The following is a 23,739-nucleotide window of genomic DNA, read 5'->3' as shown; positions in this document are numbered from 1 at the left end:
CCTGGGGAGAGGGCGGGGCGCGGCGGCCGAAGCCCGGAAGCGGACAGAGGCGACAGGGGTCCCTGCTGTCTGTCCGCCATGGACGAGGCTGACCGGCGGCTCCTGCGGCGGTGCCGGGTACAGCTGGTCCGTGAGCTGCAGGTTGCCTCGCTTTGGGACGCTCTGCTGAACCGCGAACTCTTCACTCCCGACATGATCGAGGACATTCAGGTACGGTCCCCAGCTTCCCGCGCAGCGCAGACTTCAGGTCACGGTTGGGGGCTGCGAGGCCGCGCGGAGAGGGTTGCTGAAGCCACACTGTGACTTAATGGCCCGGCTCCCGCTCTCGCCTCCCCGCCTCGCGTCCTACCCGTCTGTGCCACACAGTACCCCTTCCCTTCGGGGAACCATCGTGAGGGAACCCCGTTTTCCCCCAGGGCGTCGAGCCTGCTAAATTTCCCAGAGGAACCAAACAACCCCCAAACACCTTTTTGAGGGTTCGCTAAAGCGATCTGAGGGTTTGCTAAAGGCGTGTAATGCCTCGCACGAGCAGAGTACACCCGGGAGCTGCTGCGGTCCTGGATGCCTGTCTGGAGGCATGCCTGTTTTTTCCTCCTCTAGGGTGGAGGTTGCGGCTTCTCAGGTCGATCAGTGGTAAAGAATCCACCTGCAATGCAGGAGACATGGATTTGATCCCTGGGTGGGGCAGAGCCCCTAGAGAAGGAAATGGCAACCCACCCCAGTATGCTTGCCTGGGAAATCACATGGACAGAGGAGCCAGGTGGGCTACAGTCCATGGGGTTCTCAAAGAGTTAGACATGACTGAGCTTCTGAGCATGCACAAGGGTGGAGGTTCAGAGCACCCACCAGGGAGGTCTGACTGCCGGGCACTGTATCCTCTTTGAGCCTCAGTTTCCCATGCTGTGAAATGGGAAAACGTCATACTGCCCTGAGGGCTAAAAGAGATAAGGGTTGTGAAACAGAAAAGCTTCAGGCACAGAATGAGGACACATCAGATGGAATCTGTCTTTGCCCTGTCCTCCTTGGCCAGCCCCGCTTGTGTTATGTGTCTTTTAAGGCGTTTGGAGATGAGGGGCCTACTGCAGATAGTGAAGAGAGTAATAAAATCAAACATTTGAGTTTCTCTTTAAAAGCATTTATTTTTGGCTGCGCTGGGTCTTTGTTACTATGCATAGGCTCTCTCTAGTTGTGGCAAGTGAGCCTACTCTCTAGTTACAGTGGGTGGGCTTCTCATTTCAGTGGCTTCTCTTGTTGCAGCTCAAGAGCTCTAGACCACTGGCTCCGTAGTTACAGAGCGTGGGTCCAGTTGCCTTGTGGCATGTGGGATCCTCCCGGACCAGGAATCAAACGCATGTCCCCAGCACTGACAGGTGGATCCCCAACCACTGGACCACCAGGAAAGTCCCTGAGGTTCTCTTTAAAAGCACTGTCATATCTTTGTCTTATTTGACCCTCATCACAGGCCTGTGAGGTCAGGAGGGAACAGGATGTATTTCTTACCAGGAGATACAGTGGGAATGTGTGGCTTCCTAGAGGCCCTTGCATAGTGCCCTGTAGGCTGCTTGCAGGCCAGTTTCTGCATCATCCAGGAACTTGGCCTGACCATTGAGGAAGTCTTTAATAGGACAAATATCATATGGGAAGTCACCAGTGTATAATATTAAGAGAAGTCTTATGAGCATCTGCTGTGTACTAAGGAGTGGAAATAATTTGAGATCATATGCTTGCTACCAGGAACATTCACAGGAGTGATAAACTTGAATGTCCTTGGAGGCATAATAGGTGGGCACCAGAATGGGCAGCCTCTGCCCTGCCCTCTGATTCCAGCTGAATATGATTATACAAGAATGCTGGCCCAGTGTTGCCAGATTTTTTTTTTTTTTTTTGGCCAGATCTTTTATATCGAGAAAAGTGAAAGTGTTAGTTGCTCAGTCATGTCTGTCCCTTTGCAACCCCATGGACTGTAGCCCAGGCTTCTCTGTCCATGGGATTCTCCAGGCAAGAATACTGGAGTGGGTTGCCATTTCAAGTGGGAAATTATTTTGGTTTTTTTGGCCACACCCTGAGGCTTGCAGGAACCCAGGCCCTTTCAGTGAAAGTGAGGAATCTTAACCACTGGACCACCAGGGAATTCCTGTTTCCTGGTTTTACATGTTAGCAAAAATAGCACAGGGAACTCTGCTCAATAATCTGTTATAACCCAAAGGGAAAACCAGTTTGAAAAAGAATTGTTGTTGTTGTTCAGTTGCTAAGTTGTGTCTGACTCTTTGTGACCCCATGGACTACAGCACCCCAGGCTTCCCTGTCCTTCGCTATCTCCCGGAGTTTGCTCAGACTCATGTCCATTGAGTCAGTGATGCCATCCAACCCTCTCATGTTCTGTCACTCGCTTCTCCTCCTGCCTTCAATCTTTCCCAGCATTAGGATCTTTTCCAATGAGCTGGCTCTTTGCATCAGATGGTCACAGTATTGGAGTTTCAGCTTCAGCATCAGTCCTTCCAATGAATATTCAGGGTTGATTTCCTTTAGGATTGACTGGTTTGATTTCCTTGCAGTCCATGGGACCCTCAAGAGTCTTCTCCAGCAACAGTTTGAAAGCATCAATTCTTCCGCACTCAGCCTTCTTTGTGGTCCAACTCTCACATCTGTACATGACTACTGGAAAAACCATAGCTTTGACTATACAGACCTCTGCTTTTTAATATGCTGTCTAGATTTGTCATAGTTTTTTTTTTTTTTTTCCCCAAGGAGCAAGCATCTTTTAATTTCATGGCTGCAGTCACTGTCCATAGTGATTTTGGAGTCCAAGAAAATAAAACCTGCCACTGTTTCTATTTTTCCCCCATCTATTTGCCATGAAGTGATGGGACTGGATGCAATGATCTTAGTTTTTTGAATGTTGAGTTTTAAGCAAGCTTTTTCACTCTCCTCTCTCACCTTCATCAAGAGGCTCTTTAGTCCTCTTCGCTTTCTGCCATTAGAGTGGTATCATCTACATATTTAAGGTTGTTGAAATTTCTCCTGGCACTCTTGATTCTAGCTTGTGCTTCATCCAGCCTGGCGTTTCACATGATGTACTCTGCATAGAAGTTAAATAAGCAGGGTGACCATATAAGCCTTGATGTACTCCTTTCCCAATTTTGAACCAGTTCCGTTGTTCTATGTCTGGTTCTAACTGTTGCATACAGGTTTCTCAGGAGGCAGGTAAGGTGGTCTGGTATATGAAAAAGAATAGATACTTGTATAACTGAATCACTTTGTTGTATACCTAAAACTAAGACATTATCATCAAATATACTCCAATATAAAATTAAAAATAAATGTTAGCAACAAATTCAGAGTTTTTAAAGAATGTGTTATGAACAATGGGCCACTGTTTTACCACTCCTAGTATGGCAGAATCACATGGATCTGGGCTGTCATCCTGGCTTTATGACATATTACATATTAGCAAGTTGCAGCAACTTTCTTAGACTCAGTTTCCTTCATCCTTAAGGTGGGGGTAATTGTAATTTAACCTCTTTACAAGGTTGTTGAGGAGAACTAAGTGAAATGATACATTTAACACGTGTCTGTGAGTGTTTGTAAACATTGAGAGAAGTCAAAACCCCATGACTTACTTGTAGAGAAATAGGCATGTAGCTAACTTTTGCTAATGAAAATTAATCATCTCAGTGATAGTACAAATATGTGCTATTCAAGGAGCTTCCCAGATGGTGCTAGTCGTAAAGAAATGACCTAAGAGAGACATAAGAGACACAGGTTCAATCCCTGGGTCAAGAAGACCCCCTGGAGAAGGAAATGGCAACCCACTCCAGTATTCTTGCCTGAAACATCTCATGGCAGGCTACAGTCCATAGGGTTGCAGAGAGCTGGACTTGACTGAAGCACGTGCTGTTCAGTGTAGTGTCCATTAGTCACATGTGGCTATTTAGATGTAAATATGAAGTAATTGAAATTGAACCCAGAAAAGGCAGTTCCTTAGACATATGACCCAAGTGCTCAGTAGCTACATGTGGCTAATGGCTGCCATTTTGGACAGCTCAGATAAAGATTTCTGTTGTCATGAAAAATTCTCTTGGATCACACTGCTGTAGGATGCTTGCGAACAGGGTGGTGGTGTCTTATCCCTGTGGAAATTGCCCAAAGTTGGGCCTCAAAGGAGAACCAGCAGACAACTGGCATCTTCCTCCTGCTCCCTGTCTCCTTCTCTGGTCTCACCATCCCGACATTGTCAACCTTGACCACTCCTGCAACTCCACAGTCCACCCAGTCAATGCCCAAGTCTTGTGGATTTCCCCTCCTTATTTCTTTTGTCTGTCCTCTGACTTTTCTCCATTCCAGCTGCAAGTCTTTGCCACCACATAACTTGGCTGTGGCCACTCCCTGCCATTGTCCACTTTGCCCCCAGGATGAGTTTTTTAAAAGGCAGATCGGACACTGTCACTTCTTTCTTAAAGTTCTTACGTAGCTGTCACAGCTTTCTTGACATGACTGTGCAGAGATCTCTCTCCCACCCGACTTAATCTCCCATTTCTCTGAATTCATTATTCCTTTCTTAGTGTTCTGGGGGCTCAGGCAAGCTAGTCCCTCCTGGAGGCTTCCCTGATGTCTCAAGTCTGGGTTGAGTGCACCTGTACCCTTCCAGCCCCATGTGATTTTCCTTCTGGCATTTCTGTCTTTGCTGTGTCATTGTCTTTTTTTTTTCCTCCCATTATTTATCAATTTTTGTTTTTGGCTGCACTGGATCTCATGGGCTAAGACCTCTCACTGCAGTTCACGGGCTTCTTGTTGCTATGCATGGACTTTTTCTAGTTGTGGCGAGTGGGGGCTACTCTCCAGTTGCGGTGCACGGGCTTCTCATTGCAGTGGCTTCTCTTGTGGCGGAGCACAGGCTCTAGGGCATGTGGGCTTCAGTGACTGTGGCATACGGGCTCAGTTGCCCCATGGCATGTGGGATCTTAGTTTCTGGACCAGGGATCGAACCTGTGTCCCCTGCATTGGCAGGCAGACTCCTAACCACTGGACAACCAGGGAAACTCCTGTTTGCATGCTCCACTAGAAGTGACTCCATGAAGACAGACTGTTCTCTCCTGCATTTTCAGCACTTGGCCCTTTCTGGGCGCATAGTAGACATTCCCGACATAGAGACTGAATAGATAAATGAAGACTGGCAGGTGGCCTATGCTCAGAGTAACCTCAGGCTCAATTTTTGCCCATGTGCCTGATTGTTTAGACTTAGGTAGATGGGAATTGGGGGGTTAGGGTGAGAGCCACAGCAAAGTGTGTGGGTAATAGTGACATGTTTTTCTTTCCAAACAGAGAACGGGCTCAGGATCTCGGCGTGATCAGGCCAGGCAGCTGATCATAGATCTAGAGACTCGAGGGAGTCAGGCCCTTCCTTTGTTCATCTCCTGCTTGGAGGACACAGGCCAGGACACTCTGGCTTCATTATTGAAGACCAACAGACAAGCAGCAAAACAGGATGTGGAGGCCATCAGACCCCTGGATCTCAAGCCGGTGGTGCTTGGACCAGAGAGCCTCAAACCAGAGAAGCTGAGAGTGATGAAACAGGACCCATCAAAGCTGAGCCAAGGAAAACTCGCTCCTGTGGTGCTGGGACCGGAGGAGCTCTGGCCAGCCAAACTCAGGCCTGAGGTTCTCAGACCAGAGGTACCCAGGCCAGTGGACACTGGTTCTGGAGGATTCACTGATGTCTGTGAGTACCAAGAGGGGGAGGTGGGTGGGTGTACCAAGCGGTCATTGACAAGTGACCAGTGATACAGCTGGGTAGCGTGAACTTGAAAATTTAATTTTGGTGTTGTCTTTCTGAGTACTCACAGGGGATGGGTGGAATATTACGGTAGGGGTTCAGGAGTGCCCCTCCTCTGAAAAGCATGTGTTGAAGTCTGGTTTGGATGTCATGGGTTTTGATCAGTGTTTCCAGATCGATCTATTGTTTGTGATTTGCCTTTGGGTCCAGGTGAGTCAAGTGGACTAGCCCAGGCTTGGGGGCAGGAAGGAGGCATCTATTAGAGTCTGTCTCGAGTAGGCACTGTACATACCCTTACCTCCTCTCCTCATAACAACCCTGCAAGGCGGGCATCATTAGACCCATTCTTGTCGATGAGGAACCCAAGACTCAGGGAGATGAAATAATTGCCTATGGTCACAAAGCTACATCCAGTAAAATACATAAATCCAAAGACCGCAGCTGGATGATTTTTACCAATTGGGCTTCCCTGATGGCTCAGTGGTAAAAAATCCGCCTGCTACTGCAGGAGACGTGGATTTGATCCCTGGGTGTGGAAGATCCCCAGAGAAGGAAATGGCAACCCACTCCAGTGTTCTTGCCTGGGAGATCCCATGGACGGAGAAGCCTGGCAGGTTGCAGTCCATGAGACTGCAAAAAGCTGGACATGACTTAGCGACTTAACAGCAACACACAGATAACCACACTCCAGATTATTACCATATAGAGCATTCTGTTGTCCTTTAAGACTCTCTTGTACTTCTTTCCAGTCTATTCCCACTCTTCCCCTTTCCAAAGGAATCATTATTTTGATCTCTATTGCCATAGATCCCTTTTGCTTGTCCTTGAACTTCAATGTAAATGAAATCCTATATACTCTTTGAATCTGGCTTCTCTTGCCATCATTATATTTGTGAAATTCACTCATGCTATTGTGTGTATCAGAAGTTAATTCTGTTTCATTGTGAGGTAGTTTTTATTCTGAATCATCATCCACAGTTTATTTAACCATTCTCTTGTTGATGAGCATGTAGTTTTTTCTTAGGGCTTTGTTTCCATGGCAGCCTGTGGAGACCTAGCACTTTCTATTTCATGGTTGCCCAGTTGGCCATTGCATGGTATGGATGCTAATAATAATAGTAGTAGTAATGGTTAACTTTACTGAGTGTGGCGTGTGAGATCTTTAGTTGCGTCATGTGGGATCAAGTTCCCCAACCAGGGATCAAACCTGGGCCCCTTGCATTGGCAGCTTGGAGTCTCAGCCACTGGATGAGCAGGGAAGTCCTTCTTGTGTGATCTGAGTTGCCTAGGCCCAGCACTAGGACATCTACCCTTCCTTCCCTTAGGCAGCAGAGGGGGTGTGTTTCTCGCCTTCTCTCTCTGCTGGAGCCATGGGCACGTGCTCAGTGATGCTCAGGCTATGACTGATTCTTTTGCACACACACTTGCCCACATGTGCTTCTTGTCCCCTTGGAAGCTGTCATTTTGGGAGAAATGGGTTTCATGCATGTTATATCTGACTACTTTATCCTCTCTGTGGGTCTAGGACCCCTCCCTGCCTTTGTTAGTGCAGTGACTGCTGCCTGGAGCCTTCCTTACCTCTTTTCTTTCTTTTTTAAAAATTATTTATTTGGCTTTGCTGGGTCTTGCTGCACTTGGGCTTTCTCTAGAGTGAGCGAGGCCTACTCTTCTTATTGAAGTGACTTTTCTTGTTGCGGAGCATGGGCCCTAGGGTTCGAGGTTCAGTAGTTTTGGCACATGGGCTTAGTTGCCCCAAGGCATGTGGGATCTTTCTGGAATGAACTCATGTCAACCACTGGACCACTAGGGAACTCCTTCCCTACCTCTTTCTTTTGGTACCTTTGTCAGTTTACTCCCTCTACATGTTGCTGTGGCCTATGGACCTCTCAAGAGCAACCATTTTGCTTTGTAGATTTTTTTTTTTAGGTAAAAATTAAAAAAAATTTTTTCCATCTTTATTGAGATATAATTGATGTATAACACATTGTGTAAGTTTAAGGTGATGATTCACTACTTGGATGTATTATGGAACAATGACCACACTAAGGCTAGTTAACACATCCATCAACTCACATAATTAACACTTTTTTTTTTGTATATGTGGTGAGAACATTTAAGATTTACTTGCTCAGCGGCTTTCAGGTATGAAAGTGAAAGTGAAAGTCGCTCAGTTGTGTCCAACTCTTTGTGACCCCCATGGACCATACAGTCCGTGGAATTTTCTAGGCCAGAATACCAGAGTGGGTAGCCATTCCCTTCTTTGGGGATCTTCCCAACCCAGGGACTAAACCCAGGTCTCCTCATTGCAGGTGAATTCTTTACCATCTGAGCCACCTGGGAAGCCCTGATACTTGAAGAAAAAAAAATAGTAATACTGTATGATCCAGCAGTTCCACTTCTGGGTATATATATTGTCTTTCTTTGTTTTCTTTTCTTTTATTTTTTAATATTGTCTTTCTATGTTTTCTTATAGCTCACTTAGCTTCCTTAAAACAACAATTTTGAATTCTTTATTGGGCAAATCATAGATTTCCATTGTGTGTCTTTGGTGGTATCTTGTTTCCTTAATTTTTATTATTCCTCAAAGTCTTGTGTTGCTGTCTTTGAATTTGAAGAAGGAGCAATCTCCTCTAGTCTTTATTCTTCAATGTGTCCTATGTAATTGGAATTTTGCACCAACAGTATACTGCAACTTCTCTGCTAGACTCTTGGACTTCCACAAAGGCATTCTTGTCTGTGGGTGATTGTCAAAAATCAGTGTTCTTTGGGAGAATGAAGGTGGTAGAAAACTCTTTTTCTGCCATTTTGATGATGTTACTCACTTTGTGGATCATCACTGTCAGTCAGGAAATAAACACATTCTTCAGCAGTAGTTGCTGCTGTTGTTCAGTCGCTAAGTCATGTCCGATCCGACTCTTTGTGACCCCATGGACTGCAGCACACCAGGCTCCCCTGTCCTTCACTGTCTCCCTAAGTTTGCTCAGGTTCATGTCCATTGAGTCAGTATCTAATAATTTCATCCTCTTCTGCCTCCTCTCCTTTTGCCCTCAATCTTTCCCAGTATCAGGGTCTTTTCCAATAAGTTGGTTCTTTGCATCAGGTGGCCAGAGTATTGGAGCTTCAGCTTCAGCATCAGTTCTTCCAATGGATATTCAGAGTTGATTTCCTTTAGGATTGACTGGTTTGATCTCCTTGCAGTCCAAGGGACTCTCAAGAGTCTTCTCCAGCACTACAATTTGAAAGCATTAATTCTTCAGTGCTCAGCCTGCTTTATGGTCCAATTCTCTCATCTGGATATGTAGTAGATAATGGTATATTCAGTAGTATTGGTATTTGTATCAGTAGTATTGGCATTTTCTAATACTGAAAATTATATTGTCAGTAGTAGATAATGGTATTTTTGGGAGTGCAGTGGAATTTTGGAAATGAGCAGTTGTTTAAGAATTAAGTCTGTGGTCTAATGGGAGTCTTCAGGCTAGGCAAAACCGTTTCTAATTTAAAATATGAAATGTAAATGCATTTATGGCATGACTTTTAAACTGGCAAAAGAATAGCTCCTAACAAGGTCCAGGCCCGCTCTGAGCGATGAATGGCACCATGGTTGGATCATGAGTATAGTCTGTGGCATGACTGGGTGATGGTCAATGTCTGTTTATTTAAAAAAGAAAAGGTCCTATAACCTTGTAGGCTGGTGGTCAGTTGACTTCTTGCTAATTGAAATGAAAACTCTTTTGATACTGAAAGAAAAATCACACCTTTACTCATTTATTCATTTTTCAGCTATTTGGTGTGTGCTGCAATTCCATGCACTGTATAGACCATGGGGTTGCAAAGAGTTGGACATGACTGAGCGACTTTCATTTTCACTTTCACTTTACCGTGTGCTGGGCTCCATGGATTCCACAGAGAGGGAACAGACCTGGAGCTTCCCTCTGTCTCTCTGTTCTAGAATTTCACATAAATGGAATCATACCATATGCCCTCTGCTGGCTTTTTTAAAACCCAGAATGGTGTTTTTGCAGTTATCCACAGTGTTGCATGTACCTCCTTCTTTTTAAGCTCTGTCGTGTCCCTTTGTGTGGTTGTGTCACAGTTGGCTGACCCATCCACTTGCTGATGGATGTTTGGGTTGTTTCTAGTTTGAGGAGTATGAACAAGGCTTTAATGATCATTCATGGCCAAGTTGTTTGGTGCCCACTGTGCTCATTTCTCTTGGCTGTGTACCTGGGAGTAGAGTTGCTAGTCAGAGAGTAGGTGTGTGTTCAACCTTATTGGAAACTTCTTTTTTTTTTTTAAACGTCTGTTTAAAAAAATTATTTATTTATTTTTGGCCGTGCTGGGTCTTCATTGCTGTGCATGGGCTTTCTCTAGTTGAGGTGAGCAGGGGCTACTCTTCGTTGTGGTGCACGGGCTTCTCATTGCAGTGGCTTCTCTTGTTGTGGAGCACGGGCTCTAGTTGCACGGTCTTCAGTCATTGTGGTGCATCCCAGGGATCCAACCTGTGTCCCCTGCATTGGCAGGTGGATTCTTATCCACTATACCACCAGGGAAACCCCTGGAAACTTCTAAATAGTTCCTGAAGGTGGCTTTGCCACTTGACTTCACCAGTAGTCCCCAGGGGTTCCTGAGTTCCTGCTCTTCTGCGTTTCTGTGGGAGGTGTCCTTACAGGGTCCCTTGTTCCTTCCCTGTTGGACCCTGACCTTCACGTTTTCCCTCTTTTTCTCTCCAGGTACTCAGGACAGAGCCAAGGGAAATGCCGATCTGGTGAGTCTTCATGTCATCTGGGGCCGGTTGTGTTGGCTTTTGGCTCTTCTGCTCTCCACTTCCCAGGTCCTTCCTGCAGCTGTGTCAGGAGCCCCAAGGAGCTCAGCCCAGCTGGAGAGAGTCCCAGTCTTGGGGCCCCTATAGCGCCCTGACCCTGGTACAGCTCTTCCTGAAGCAGATTATCTAACCCTGCTCTTTCCTCTTCTGTGAAGTCGGTTAGATCTAAGGAGGGGTCAGTTGAGAATCGGCTGTGGCACCCACCCTGGACCAAGTCACTGCCTGTCTCAGTCATAGTACTTATTGTGTGACTCCCCTGGGTCAGCCTGGACTTCGCACTAGGACACCTGGGAACCAACCACTCAAGTTTCCACTCGTGGAGCCATCATCCTAGCGGAGACTAGTCACACAAAGAAGTATATAAATGTAAACATTTAGAGTGCCATAAACAACAGCAAAAAACCCCAGGCTGCTGTGAGAGAGAATTACTAGAGAAACATTGAACCTCGAGAGGAAGTGGCCTCAGACTCTCCGAAGGTGACTTGGGCAGGAGTCTGCTGGCAGAGCTGATCATGAGATTCTCAGTACTCCCCAGGTCTGGGTGACTTGTTGGTCCTTTGGGGGATCAGTGTCTAGGGGAGCTGGGCTTCTCAGCTAGCGGTTCCATCCTGAGTACTCTGAGGGGAGCTAATCTTCTGTCCCAGGTTTAGCTGATCACCCGTCACACAGCTATGTGTGTGTGGTGTGGATGCCAGACACCTGCTTCAGAGGAGGCAGACTGCAGGCTCTGTCCCATCTCCCCAGACTGTCCTCCCCATGGGTGAGACCCAGGGTGTCGCCTTTTCTCCTGAGGAGTGCAGCGAGACCCTGGTTTACGCTGGTCCTTCTGCTTGGGCAGGCCTACGTCCTGAACGCAGACCCCTGTGGCCACTGCCTGATCATCAACAACGTGAACTTCTGCCATGAGTCGGGGCTCAGGACCCGTACAGGCTCCAACATAGACTGTGAGAAGATGCAGCGACGCTTCCATCTGCTGCAGTTTGCAGTGGAGGTGAAATGTGACCTGACTGCCAAGGTACGGGCCCTGTGCATGGAGAGAAATGGGGGCTCGTGGGGTAGTGTCCTAAAGAGGGCCCCTGAAAGCCAGCGACTCCCCAAGATGAGCCCTTCAGTCTGTAGGACTGCAAGAGGCAGTGTCGCTCAGTGGGTACCAGTGAGAGCTCCAGACTCAGAGACCCGGGTTGAGGACTGACTCCCCCACTACCTCTGTGACTCCCGAGCCTGAGCTTCTCTGTCTATAAATCGAGACCCATGCTCACCTCCTAGGGTTGCATTAGGTAAGTGTTAGTTACTCAGTCAGGTCTGACTCTTTGCAACCCCATGGGCTATAGCCCACCAGGCTCCTCTGCCCATGGAATTCTCCAAGTAAGAATACTGGAGTGCATTGCCATTTTCTCCTCCAGGGTTTTCCCAATCCAGGGATCGAATCCAGGTCTCCTGTATTGCAGGGAGATTTTTTACCACCTGAGCCACCAGGGACATTTTAGAAGTAAATAAAGAGTGCCTAGCCCAGCATCTCTTCCCCAGTCTTCTCTTGTGATCACTGTGACTGTTCTTTTACTTCACTACTGGCCCTGGGAGCAGGGGACTGGCCCAGGATGAGGACCTGATCCGTCAGTGGTCGGGCTCACCCACGGCCCTCTCTTGTAGCAAATGGTCCAGGCTTTGACGCAGCTGGCACGGCGGGACCACGATGCTCTGGACTGCTGCGTGGTGGTCATCCTGTCTCATGGCTGTCAGGTAGGCGGCTTCACCTTATCTAGCAGGTGCCCAGGAAGGCTGCCCCGAGAGGCCCTGCAGGAGCCTCGTTCCTTCCTGTGTCCAATACACCCTGGCCTTTGTGGGAAGAGCCACAGGGCCCTGTCTCCCTCCTGTTGTTTTCTCAGAAGCCATTTGGCCCTCTGAGGAGTTGGGTGCTCCTCCTGGGTGGGAGGGCTGTGACCCCAGGAGAAACCATCTGCGAGAGGCAGGAAGAGGTAAGCTGGATTTTGTTCAGAGCCAGGCACAGCTTACAAGAGCTCCCAGCTCCTGTCTTGGTCCTGCTGGACGTTGTTCTGGGCCCTTTGCTGCTGGCTCTGAGTTGGGACACTGGGACCCCCTCTGGCCTTGACCAGTAATGTGCTGGGTCATTGTGGCCAAGTCTCTCCCCTTTTCTGGGCCTCAGTTTCCTCATCTTTTGAGTTGCTGGGTTGGACAGAGCAGAGATAACCACCCCAATGGATTGTACAGTGTTTTCAAAACTGGCAACGGTAGCACAGAAGTCACGATTTTCAGCTTGTCCTGAAAAACCACAAAGGTCTGACCCATCAGGCCCGCATCCTCAAAGAGCAAAATTATGGCCTGTGGCTGGGCTGGGGCCACCCCTTTGGTCCTTTCATTCACAGTGTGGCCCCTGGACGGAAGCATGGGCATCACCTGGCAGCTCGGAAGAATGTCGGTTCTCATTCAGAGCCTGTACCTTGACAAGACCCCTGTAAACACAAAGTTTGAGAGGAATTGCTCTAGAGTAGTCGTTCTCAACGTAGCTGTAACAGAGGCACCTGAAGGGCCAGATTTCTGGTCCCCATTACCCAGGTTTCTGATTTGGGAAGTCTGGGTGGGAATTTGCATGTCCTGTAAGTTTCCAGGTGATGCTGATGCTGTTGGACCAGGGACCACACTTTGAGAACAACCAATCTAGAGGAAGCTGGCCAGAGTTCTTGAGTTAGACTATCTGGTGCTTATAGGCATGTGAGTTTGAGACCCTTGGAATTGAGGCTACCCAGGACCAACCTGCTGTGTTTCACTCAGCCTTGTGTCCCTGGTGGAACCTTCTAAATGCTTGGTCCCCACAAAGCCTCTGCACAAACAGGCCATTGGATTCCTACTGTAACTTCTTGGGTTTGTCACCAGAGTTCTTGGTCTTCTAGGCCAGCCACCTCCAGTTCCCAGGGGCTGTTTATGGCACAGATGGATGTCCTGTGTCCATTGAGAAAATTGTGAACACCTTCAATGGAACTGGCTGCCCCAGCTTGGGAGGGAAGCCCAAGCTCTTCTTCATCCAGGCCTGTGGTGGAGGTAAGCCGGTCCTCAGCGTTGCTGCCGATGAGGCTAGTGGGAAAGTAGAGGTTGATCCAGGCATCCAGAGGGCCCCAAACATGGTCACTGCTGTCCAAAAGTGGCACCTCCATCTAGCTGGAATAGCCTGAACTCTGTCTAACTTTTAGAGGTTTGCATCTCATGATGCTGTAGCATCAGGGGATCATTCAGCTGTGGCCACTTCAACCTCAGACTTGGTGAAAACAAACAACGCAGAGGAGAGAGGAAACTTCTTTCATTTTCTTTAGCTCCTGTCATTCTCCTGACCTCCATCAACCCAGCTCCCTCCCACGGTTACAGAGAAAGGGAGGCCACTGCTGGATTAACTGTTGGAATTCTCAAAGGCTTTGGGATTAGGGAGTCAATAATTTTTAAGGATTATTTAGATTGTTTGTAGCTTTGCTATATGCGATGATTTTAAACCTGAGCCCTACTTCACTGTTACCTGGTTTTCTTGTAAAATAAAAGAGGAAGAGAGAAGAACATTGTGTGTCCTGGATTATGGGACATGAGGTCATCTCCAGGTGATCTGGCCCTGACTTCTTTGCCTCCCCCGCCTGGCATGCTGTGCCTACCCCAACACTGCTCAAGCTTCCTAGGATGTCAGGCTCTGGCTTACTCCTCAGCCTTCCTATGTGCCATCCCTCTGCCTTATCTCCTGGCCAACTCTTAATCATCCATCCTTCTGGTTACAACTTATTGTCACTGCTTCCAGGAAGTCTTCCCTGAATATCCCCTTCCTTGCACAGAGTCAGGGTTCGCTGGCCTTTGTTCTCCTGTAGCCTCTATTCTTCCCTTGTCTTAGCACTTTCTCCTAGTATTGAGATGGCCTCATCCCTTGGTCAACCCTTTGAGGGCAGGGCTAGTCCCATCTGCCCTACAGCTGGGCCCCTGCCTGACACAAAGCCCGTAGTATGCTTGCGTCTTTTGTGCATTCTAATTGACTTTGAAATAAAATCATATAAAAATATCTGTGAGCAAAATCTGAAGTAATGTAGACTCCCACCAATAAAAACTAAACCAAACAATTAACTGAGAACAGGAGAACTCCAGAGCTGGAAAGCAGTAATTAAGGTGCCACCTTTGAAATTCAGGTCCCTGCTTCCACCCTTGTGTTTTAACGCCGTGGGGTCGTGTGTTTAACGCTGTTGCCACGTGAGGGCGCCACCATCAGCTGAGACCAGAAATACCCAAAGTGTGCGGATCTCTGCCAGCATCTGGTGAGGTGTCCTGTTGTTTACGCGTCTCTGAGCTGGTCTGCCCTGGGTTTTGGTGACTCGTGTTGCTATTTTAAGATTCACTGTTGTTGCAGTTTAAAACCATTTAAAAATCTGCTAAATGTCATCTGCCCTTTCATTAAGAGAGAGCGTGGGCACCAAGGTGGAAGAACGCACCTCAGAGTCAGTAACTCTGGTGTGAAATGTCAGTGAGTAAGCCGTGTGATGAACTTGGCCAGAGCGGAGGGGCCTGAGATTTGGGGGTGACCCCTCCAGAACTTTGGAGGTCATGCTGAGAGGCCAGGAAGGAAGAATCATGGACGACAGTGGTTGTGGATTTTACGTCCTGAAGGAATGGTGCCTTGTCCCATTGTGTCTGTTCTTGTGGGAAGTCAGGCTTCCTTGCAGGAGTTTTGAATCAGTGAGGCTCCTTAAGAAGAAAGCAGTGCCTTACCTGCATAACCCGTAGGTGAGGTCTTCCCCCTCAGATTTGTAGGAGGATGACGCGTGAATCGAGACACAGCCGATATCCCCTGTCTGGCCCGCTTCTTCCTCTGTCCCCCATCCTCCCTTCCCAGAGCCCATTGTCTCTGCTCCATTTTCAGAGGCAGCCCCTCTGCCTGCCCCGTCTCCTTCAGCCCTTCCTGTAGCATCCCCCTCGCTGAAGTGCCTCCTATCCCACTGCACCCTGCCACCTCGGGCGGACCCAGCCACAGCCCCATGCTCCCAACCCAGACCCACGCTCCCTTCCCCGTCCCACTTCAAGTCATTCCCGGAACCCAGGATGGATTCCAGAATCTTGGTCAAGATGACAACCGGAAGCAGTGACCTGGGATAGCTGTCCAGTTTTCACAGATCTAAGAAGCCCCCGGTGCAGGCTTGGGGGCCCCCATGGGAAGCAGCAGGGTAGCTGAGAGCCAGAAGAATGTAGGGTGGAGTCCTGGTCCCCTGCATATTAGCCGTGAGATGACAGACAGATTACCAGGTTTCTGAGCTTCAGGTGAGAGGTCAGTCGACATTGGGGTCATTATTGTGGGGTTTCTAGAGCCATCTGTCCTATCTCTGTCTCCTGCAGGTGGGACACCAGGTTCCCTGGGTGAACCGTGACTTCCCTCGTTCCTTGCTGTTACCCACCATGGATCCAGCCACACAAACCCTCCCGCTCTCCTGCCCTGGGACCTGCCTGATAGGTGCCATTTCTCCCCGCAGGACTGTTCTCCCTTCTCACAAGGGAGATTAGGTCACAGCCGCCCACTCCAGAAACCTCTGGGCCCTTCCACCCTCTGTCTGTCTTTACTGAAACTCTTTAGGTGCCTTCTTTCTCTTGTTTTGGTGGTGTAGCTTGTGGGATCTTAGTTCCCTGATCAGGGATCAAACTCTTGCCCCTGCAGTAAGTGTGGTAACTCAACCCCTGAACCTCCAGGGAACTCCCTAATGTGACTTGAGTTTTTATTTTTTTATTTTTGCCTGTGCTGGGTCTTCATAGCTGCACACAGGCTTTGTCCAGTTGCAGTGAGCGGGGGGCTACTCTCTAGTTGTGGTACATGGGCTTCTGATTGAGGTGGCCTCTCTTGTTGCAGAGCTGGGCTCTAGGGTGTCTGGACTTCCGTCGTTGTGCAATAGTCATCCTGGGCTCCAGAGCACAGGTTCAATAGTTGTGGTGCACAGGCTCAGTTGCATGTGGAATCTTCACAGACCGGGGATTGAACCTGCGTCTCCTGCATTGGCAAACTGACTTTTTACCACTGAGCCAGCAGGGAAGCCTGTGACTTGATCTTTAATGACATAAAATAAAATTTGCCATTTTAACTGTTAAAAATTGTTCCATTCAGTGGCTGTCAGTGCAGTCACGATGTTGTTGGACCATCATCACCATCTAATTCTAGAACATTTCATCATCCTCCCAAAGAAACTCCATACCTGGTAGCAGTTACTCCATTCCCCCTCCTAACAACTAATCTGCTTTCTTCTCTCTGGATTTGCCTCTTTTGGATACTTCATATAAACAGGATATCATATGGCTTTTGATATTTGCCTTCTTTCACTTAGCCTACTCTGGAGGCCCATCCACACTGTATTATATTGCAGTATTTCATCCCTTTTTAAGCTTGAGTAATATTCTGTTGAATGTTCATACCTCCATTCATCTGTCCCTGGACACATGAGTGGTTTCTTCCTTTTGTCTGCTGTGAATAATATGATGAACATTGCTGCATAAGTTCTTGTTTGAACACCTGTTTCCAGTCTTTGGTGTGTATAGCTTCTAACTGGTTTCTTTTGCTGTTTTTAAAATGTCTGCATTCTTGCTCCCCCCACCCCCACTTTATTTAATGAACATGTAAAAATTTTGTTTTAGTAAAAGTAAAGCTCCTGTTTAGGCTTCCTGCTCATGTTGGCCCGGCACTAGGCCCCTGGCTCCAGAGGAAATCAGGCCTCTCAGGGCTGGTGGCACGAAGTGGGAGCCCTGGTGTGGGTGTCTCACTGACAACTTGTGTTTGTTTCCGCTTCCTGCAGAGCAGAAAGACCACGGGTTTGAGGTAGCCTCCACTTCCCCGGAAGATAAGACCCCCAGTAGCGACCCTGAGACGGATGCTACCCCATTCCAGGAAGGCCCACGTTCCATCGACCAGCCGGATGCCATGTCTAGTTTGCCCACGCCCAGCGACATCTTGGTGTCCTACTCCACCTTCCCAGGTGAGCGGATCCGGAGACCTTGAACTTCTAGCTGGCAAGTCCCCTCATCTGCCCCGGAAGCAGCAGTGCTGTGAAGGAAAGACCTGGTGTGAGTCTTGATTCTGCCGCTTTGTTGCCTGTGTGACCCTGAGTAAGTTACTTCACCTCTCTGAGCCTCAGCTCAGGGCGAGGCAGTCGAGGCACCGAGAATGCACAATGGAAGGAGGCACGCACCCTTGTTTCGGTGTGCCTCAGTCTCCTCACCCTTGTCCTGGCCCTGCCTCAGTCTTCTCATCTTTAAAATGGGAATATTAATTGTACCTTGGGGATCATCATGGTGATTTTAACAAGGTGGCTGGCCCACTGCTGAGCCCAGTGCCTGGCACACAACAGGTGTGACAAATGTTCGTTTCCTTCTTTCTTATCCCCTGGAAGACTCACTTGACTTCTCCAAGCATGGATTGCCTTGTTGGGAAAACAAGAACCCTAACCAAAGTCACAGGGTGATGGTGAGGATGAAATAAGATCACACAGAGCCCAGAGATGCAGGCTCTGATGTCCATATAGACATCAGTCAAGGTCTGGGGGTGAAGCTCAGCCTTTCTCCTTGCACAGGCTTTGTCTCCTGGAGGGATCCCAAGAGCGGCTCCTGGTACATCGAGACCCTGGACAGCGTTTTTGAGCAGTGGGCTCACTGTGAAGACCTTCAGACCCTCCTCCTCAGGGTGAGGCTGCTGGAGGGCCAGTGTGTCCTCCCCAGGGTGGGGGTGAGCAGGGCCCCAAGCCCAAGCTAGAAGTTGCTTCTGCAAACCAAAGGCTTGCCCTGAGGGTTGATGCTTTTGCTTCTGTAAATGGACGAAGTTACGCCTGGAGCGGGGCTTCCCTGGTGGCTCAGTGGTAAAGAATCCGCCTGCCAATGCAGGAGACGTGGATTCAATCCCTGCATCAGGAACATCCCCTGGAGGAGGGCATGGCAACCCACTCCAGTATTCTTGCCTGGAGAATCCCATGGACAGAGGAGCCCAGCAGGCTACAGTCCCTGGGGTCGAGACGAGTCGGACATGACTAATTGACTAAAACAACAAACAGAAACACTGCCTGCAGTGACATTTGCTCATTATGCCAAAGACAGCCTTCCCTGGCCCCTGAGGTCCCAGGCTGACGCCTCCCACACTCCCCACTGATGGAGCCAGTCCTTAGTGCCAGCGTGGGACGGCCCGGTACCCGAGCACAGCCCCTGATGGCAGGTCGCAGGCCTGTACCCTCTGCCCCACTGTGTAGTCTTTATTCTTGACCCGCAAGAATCAGAGATCCTCCCGACTTGGGAGGCCTCAGTGAGAAAAGCGAAGCATGGCTAGACAGTGTCCCACTCAGAGTGGTTGCTCCTTGAAGGGGCTCAGAACATGCGGGGTCCCTTCCTGCTCTGCTCATGTTTTTTGTGCCATGAGAAGGGCCTGTGAGGGCTCGGACCGCTCCTTCCTCCTGGGGAGGCCCGGGCTCTGAGCTTTGCTGAGCAGAGGAGACGAGAAAAGCAGGTGCGGGGCCGTCCCTGGCAGGACTCCAGGGGTGCCATGAGCCATGGCCGTGGGTGAGAAAGTCTCACAGGCAGGTGGGGCCGGCCCATCAGGGCTAAGCAACGTGCTCAGCTCCTGGGCCCGGTCTCTTCTCTCAACTTTTCTTCATGTAGACCTTTTAATTTGACTTGAATTTTGTGAATTTTTGAATTTTCTTTTTAGAAAACTTTTATTGGAGTATAGTTAATTTACAGTGTTGTGTTATTAATAATTTTAGGTGAACAGGAAAGTGAATCAGTTATACATACATTTAACCACTCTTTTTTTTTATTCTTTTCCCACATAGGCCATCACAGACTATTAAGTAGAGTCCCTTGTGCAATACAGTAGGTTCTTATTGGTTACCTATTTTATATTTAATAGTGTGTATATGGGCTTCCCTGGTGGCTCAGACGGTAAAGCGTCTGCCTGCAATGTGGGAGACCCAGGTTCAATCCCTGGGTTGGGAAGATCCCCTGGAGGAGGAAATGGCAATACACTCCAGTACTCTTGCCTGGAAAATGTCCATGGACTGAGGAGCCTGGTAGGCTACTGTCCATGGGGTCGCAAAGAGTCGGACATGACTGAGCAACTTCACTTCACTTATGGTATTTGTCTTTGTTTGACTTTACTTAGTATGACAATCTCTAAGTCTATCCATATTGCTGCAAATGGCATTATTTTGTTATTTCTATGGTGAATTTTAACTTTTCTAAACTTGAAATGCTTGTTCCCTTATCTCCGCCCCCTGCCCAGCACACACATACACATACACACACTCAAGAAGGCTGCAGCCAGAGCTGTTTTTTGTTTTATTTTATTTTTTAAAGATTTTTTTTTGACGTGGACCATATTTAAAGTATTTATTGAATTTGCTACAACATTGCTTCTGTTTTCTGTTTTGGTTTTTTGGCCACAAGCCATGTGGGATTCTAGCTCCCTGACCAGGGATCAAACCTGCATCCCCTGCAGTGGAAGTTGAAGTCTTAACTCCTGGACCACCAGGGAAGTCCCTAGAGTTGTTTTTGAAGTTCTGACTTGGCAGCCCCCCTTTGGAATTCTTCTTTCAGTGGAGAGAACTCACAGGCCTCCCGGTGATTGTGTTTTCACAGGTCGCTAATGCTGTTTCAGTGAAAGGAACTTACAAACAGATCCCTGGCTGTTTTAATTTTCTCCGGAAAAAACTTTTCTTTAAAACATAATGAGATCAGGACCCCTCACCCTGCCTTACTGTTCACCCTGAAACCTTCCTGCTCCAGCTCTGGCTGTGGCTAAGGCCTGGACTTTCCTGCAACTGTGGCTGACATCCATCGGAGGATTCTGTAGCCTGTAGAGGCTCTGCTGTTTCCCCATGGGCTGCAGACAGTCCTAGTAGCTTCCAAATTGGAGCCAAATGACCAGCGATGGAGGAGGAGAAGCAGAACGCCGTGGACACTATGGGGCTTTTTGTCCGTGACCCATTCATGGCTCGTGGCTGTGGCCTGTGACCCCTGTGTTTTCTCTACATCAGGGCTTCTCAGCTTCGGCACAGCTGACATTGGGGCCAGAGAATCCTTTGTTGTGGGGCCATCCTGTGCACTGTGGGATGTTGAGCAGCCTGGCCTCCACCCACCTCTCTTGAGTCTTGACAACCAAACATGTCTTCAGACATTGCCAAATCTTCCTCATAGACCCCTACTGGGGAACCACTGATCTATAGGAAATTTTGGCTGCAAACAAACCAGCGTCTCTCTTAGATCAGTTTAGGGCTACCAGAATCTGAAGAGCTAGAATTTGTAAATCCTAAATGAAATTTTAAAAATTATCAAGTTTTTCTATATTGCAGTGTTCTTAAAAAAAAAAAAAGGTGAATATGAACTCTCTTTCACCCATTTCCCCCTTATTTTGCTCTAACTTTTTATTGTTTCTTTTATATAAAGGAGACTATGGCTTTTTGGGAAATATTTCCCCAGCTTTTATCTCTTTTGAACCCCTTATCCCATCCCAAGAAGTGACTGGGGTGGGAGCCGTGTGTTGGGGGAGGTTAAGTCACTTGTCTACGGAGCACAATTAACCAGTGGAGAGACATGGCCAGACTTGGGCCTTCTCGAGTCCAGCCTGTGTCTTCCTGGCTTCAGGACTCTTGTACCCTGCATCCCCCACCCACTTGCTGAGCCTGTAAGCTCAGCTTAAAGACCCGGAGCCTGTTTCTTGCTCTCAGGGCCCTAAACACGAGTACAGTTTTCTAATAAGACTCTCACCAAGATGTGATTCAAGTAGTTGTCACTTTATTGTTATTTTTCTCCTGTGACCTTTCCAAGTCTGAAACAGTCCCAGGGACTTCTGGTGGTTAGTTATTTGCAATCACCTGCAGGACACACAAGAAAATAATTAGATTAACTCAGCAGAGCAAGCCTTGTGTGCAGATTCCCAGCTTTCTCCCTCCCCACTCTGCACTGCCTGTGTGAATCAGGCAGCTGGAGTTGAAGCAGTTCTCCCCAGGAGCTCTAATGATGCTTGGGAGAAAAGATGTCATCACAGCTTTAAATGGATTTCCTGTAAAAAAGGAGTCTTAGCCAGCAGTTCAGTTTGGGCTTCAGGGCGGAGGTGGAGTGGGGCTGGGAATTCTTAAAAGTTACATGCCAAATGTATGGATGGGCATGTTTGTAGATGTGATTTGTTTCTCAAAAGATTTGAGAGGCCCAAAATTGTTAACAGTTTCTGCTGTTTGCCAGGTACTGTTGTGTGCTATGGAAGGGGCTATAACCCATTTTCAGAAGCTATTTGGCATCTACTAAACATTCTAATGTGCCAACTCCATGATCCTTTGATGCTGAAGGATCTGTGTAGCATAGAGACTCTGGCCAGTGCAAGGATGTATGTCCAAGGATGTTCATTGCAGCTATATGAGAGGGGAAAATGGGAAAAGAGATGAAAGCTTCATTCATTATATTCATACTATGGAATCTTAATTAGAATGAATAGATATATATGGGCTCACATGTATAGTGTGATACAGTGTTAAATGAAAAAACCAAGTTGCAGAACAGTATGAGTAGTAAAATCCTATTTTTGGTTAGAAGACAGCGTGTTTATATGTACATATATAGATGTCTTATAGAGGCACCTAAATAAATCAAGAAGACCACACACCAAGTGTTAGTTATGATTATCTCTGGATGGTGGGGTTGCAGGTGTCATACAAATGAGGGGCATCTACTTTTTGACTTGATACACTCCTATATTCTTTTCATGTTTTTTACCAAGAGTATGTATTACCTTCTAAAATAAAAATAAAGCTGGTGAATACTGATGATTCATTGAATATCTGTTAAAAGGATGAATGCCCCTGGCCACCTGTCTCCTGTCAGCTTTGCAGCTCCTGGCCTTGATTCGTCACCTGTCTGGATTTGGAACTCCAGGCTGCACACAATGTGCCCCAGGCTGGGACCACCGCAAGGTTCCCCTGGCCCCTCTGCAGTTGCTGGGGTGACCTCCCCCAGAGGACAGCTGGCAGCTTGGCTCTGCTGCTCCTGGAACCTGTCACGGACACATGTGCCTACCCTGACTGCTGTCCCGGGAACGCAGGAGCCTTGCCCAGCTGCCTCGCAAGCCCTGTTTTCCCTGTTGATTCCCTCTGACATCTGGCCAGGCTGTCAGCAGAGGCCTGCTCTGTTGTGCGTGTGTCCGTGGCTGGGAACAGCTGATATTGGGACCAGAAGACAGGACAATTGCTCCCGGTCCCTGGTTGGGGCCCCCGAGGTGCTGCCAAGGCCAGCTGCCTGGTGACTCACAGCAGCTGGGGCTGGAGAGCATCCCCGGATTTGGCTGGAAAACACCCTACTTATCCTCCCGTCTAATCCATCTTGGGCCAGGCTCCTTTGAAATGCTGGTGGCACCTCCAAAGTTGCACTCGGGTTTTCCTCTGCCAAGATGAGATCATAGTTTTTCCCCAGTTGACTGAAAAAAATCTTGTAAATTAATGGCCACTCACTCTCTTCTTGATTTTACATTTTTCTCCAACAAACTTTTCTGGAGCCTCTGGTGCCTATAACCACTTGTTGGCAAAGGAAACGCCAACAGACAGACAAATGAGCAAGGAGCCGGCAAGTATTAATGGGAAAACTCGGAGACAGCCACCTGCTTGCTTTGACAGTGCCCATTTGACAGTGCTGTCTTCCTCCTGGGACCGCATGCTCACGGCTGTGGTGTCATATTTGATTTTATAATGGAGTGTTGGTTTGGTTTAATTAAACAGCTCTCCGTAAATTCAACTTAAAATAATGAAATCAGATGCCAACTTTCCCTTCTTTGAGCGCACTGACACTACAACTCCCACTTGTTCTGTCTCCTAAAAGAGTGAGTGAGTGTTGATCTAGTTCAAGTCCCATTTTACAGAAGAGCAAACTGAGGTGGTGGCAATGCTGGGGGGTGGGTAAAAAAGTGCCCCCCTGCCAATGCAAGGGGACATGAGTTCGATCTCTGGTCCAGGAAGATTTCACATGCCGAGAGGCAACTACACCCATGTGCTGCAACTGCTGGAGCCCATGCTCTGCAACAAGAGAAGCCACTGCAATGAGAAACTCTCACATCACAACTGGAGAGTAGCCCCAGCTCCCTGCAACTACAGGAAGCCTGTGCATA

The 23,739-nt window shown here is 48.1% G+C and overlaps 1 protein-coding gene across 1 annotated transcript; it reads left to right on the top strand.

Moving 5' to 3' along the window:
- Positions 1–4: 4 nt before the first annotated feature.
- On the top strand, positions 5–22,408 carry CASP9 (caspase 9). Its single transcript, XM_043485742.1, has 9 exons — positions 5–210; positions 5,323–5,719; positions 10,504–10,538; positions 11,434–11,610; positions 12,246–12,335; positions 13,505–13,652; positions 17,405–17,584; positions 18,179–18,288; positions 20,229–22,408. Exons 1-9 carry the CDS (start codon positions 79–81, stop codon positions 20,316–20,318), a joined length of 1,359 nt encoding a protein of 452 aa, XP_043341677.1. The 5' UTR covers positions 5–78; the 3' UTR covers positions 20,319–22,408.
- The last annotated feature ends 1,331 nt before the right edge of the window (positions 22,409–23,739 follow it).

This window comes from Cervus canadensis, chromosome 13, assembly GCF_019320065.1.
Source record: "Cervus canadensis isolate Bull #8, Minnesota chromosome 13, ASM1932006v1, whole genome shotgun sequence".
Classification (NCBI taxonomy): Eukaryota; Metazoa; Chordata; class Mammalia; order Artiodactyla; family Cervidae; genus Cervus; species Cervus canadensis.
This window is presented reverse-complemented; position numbering and strand designations above follow the sequence as displayed.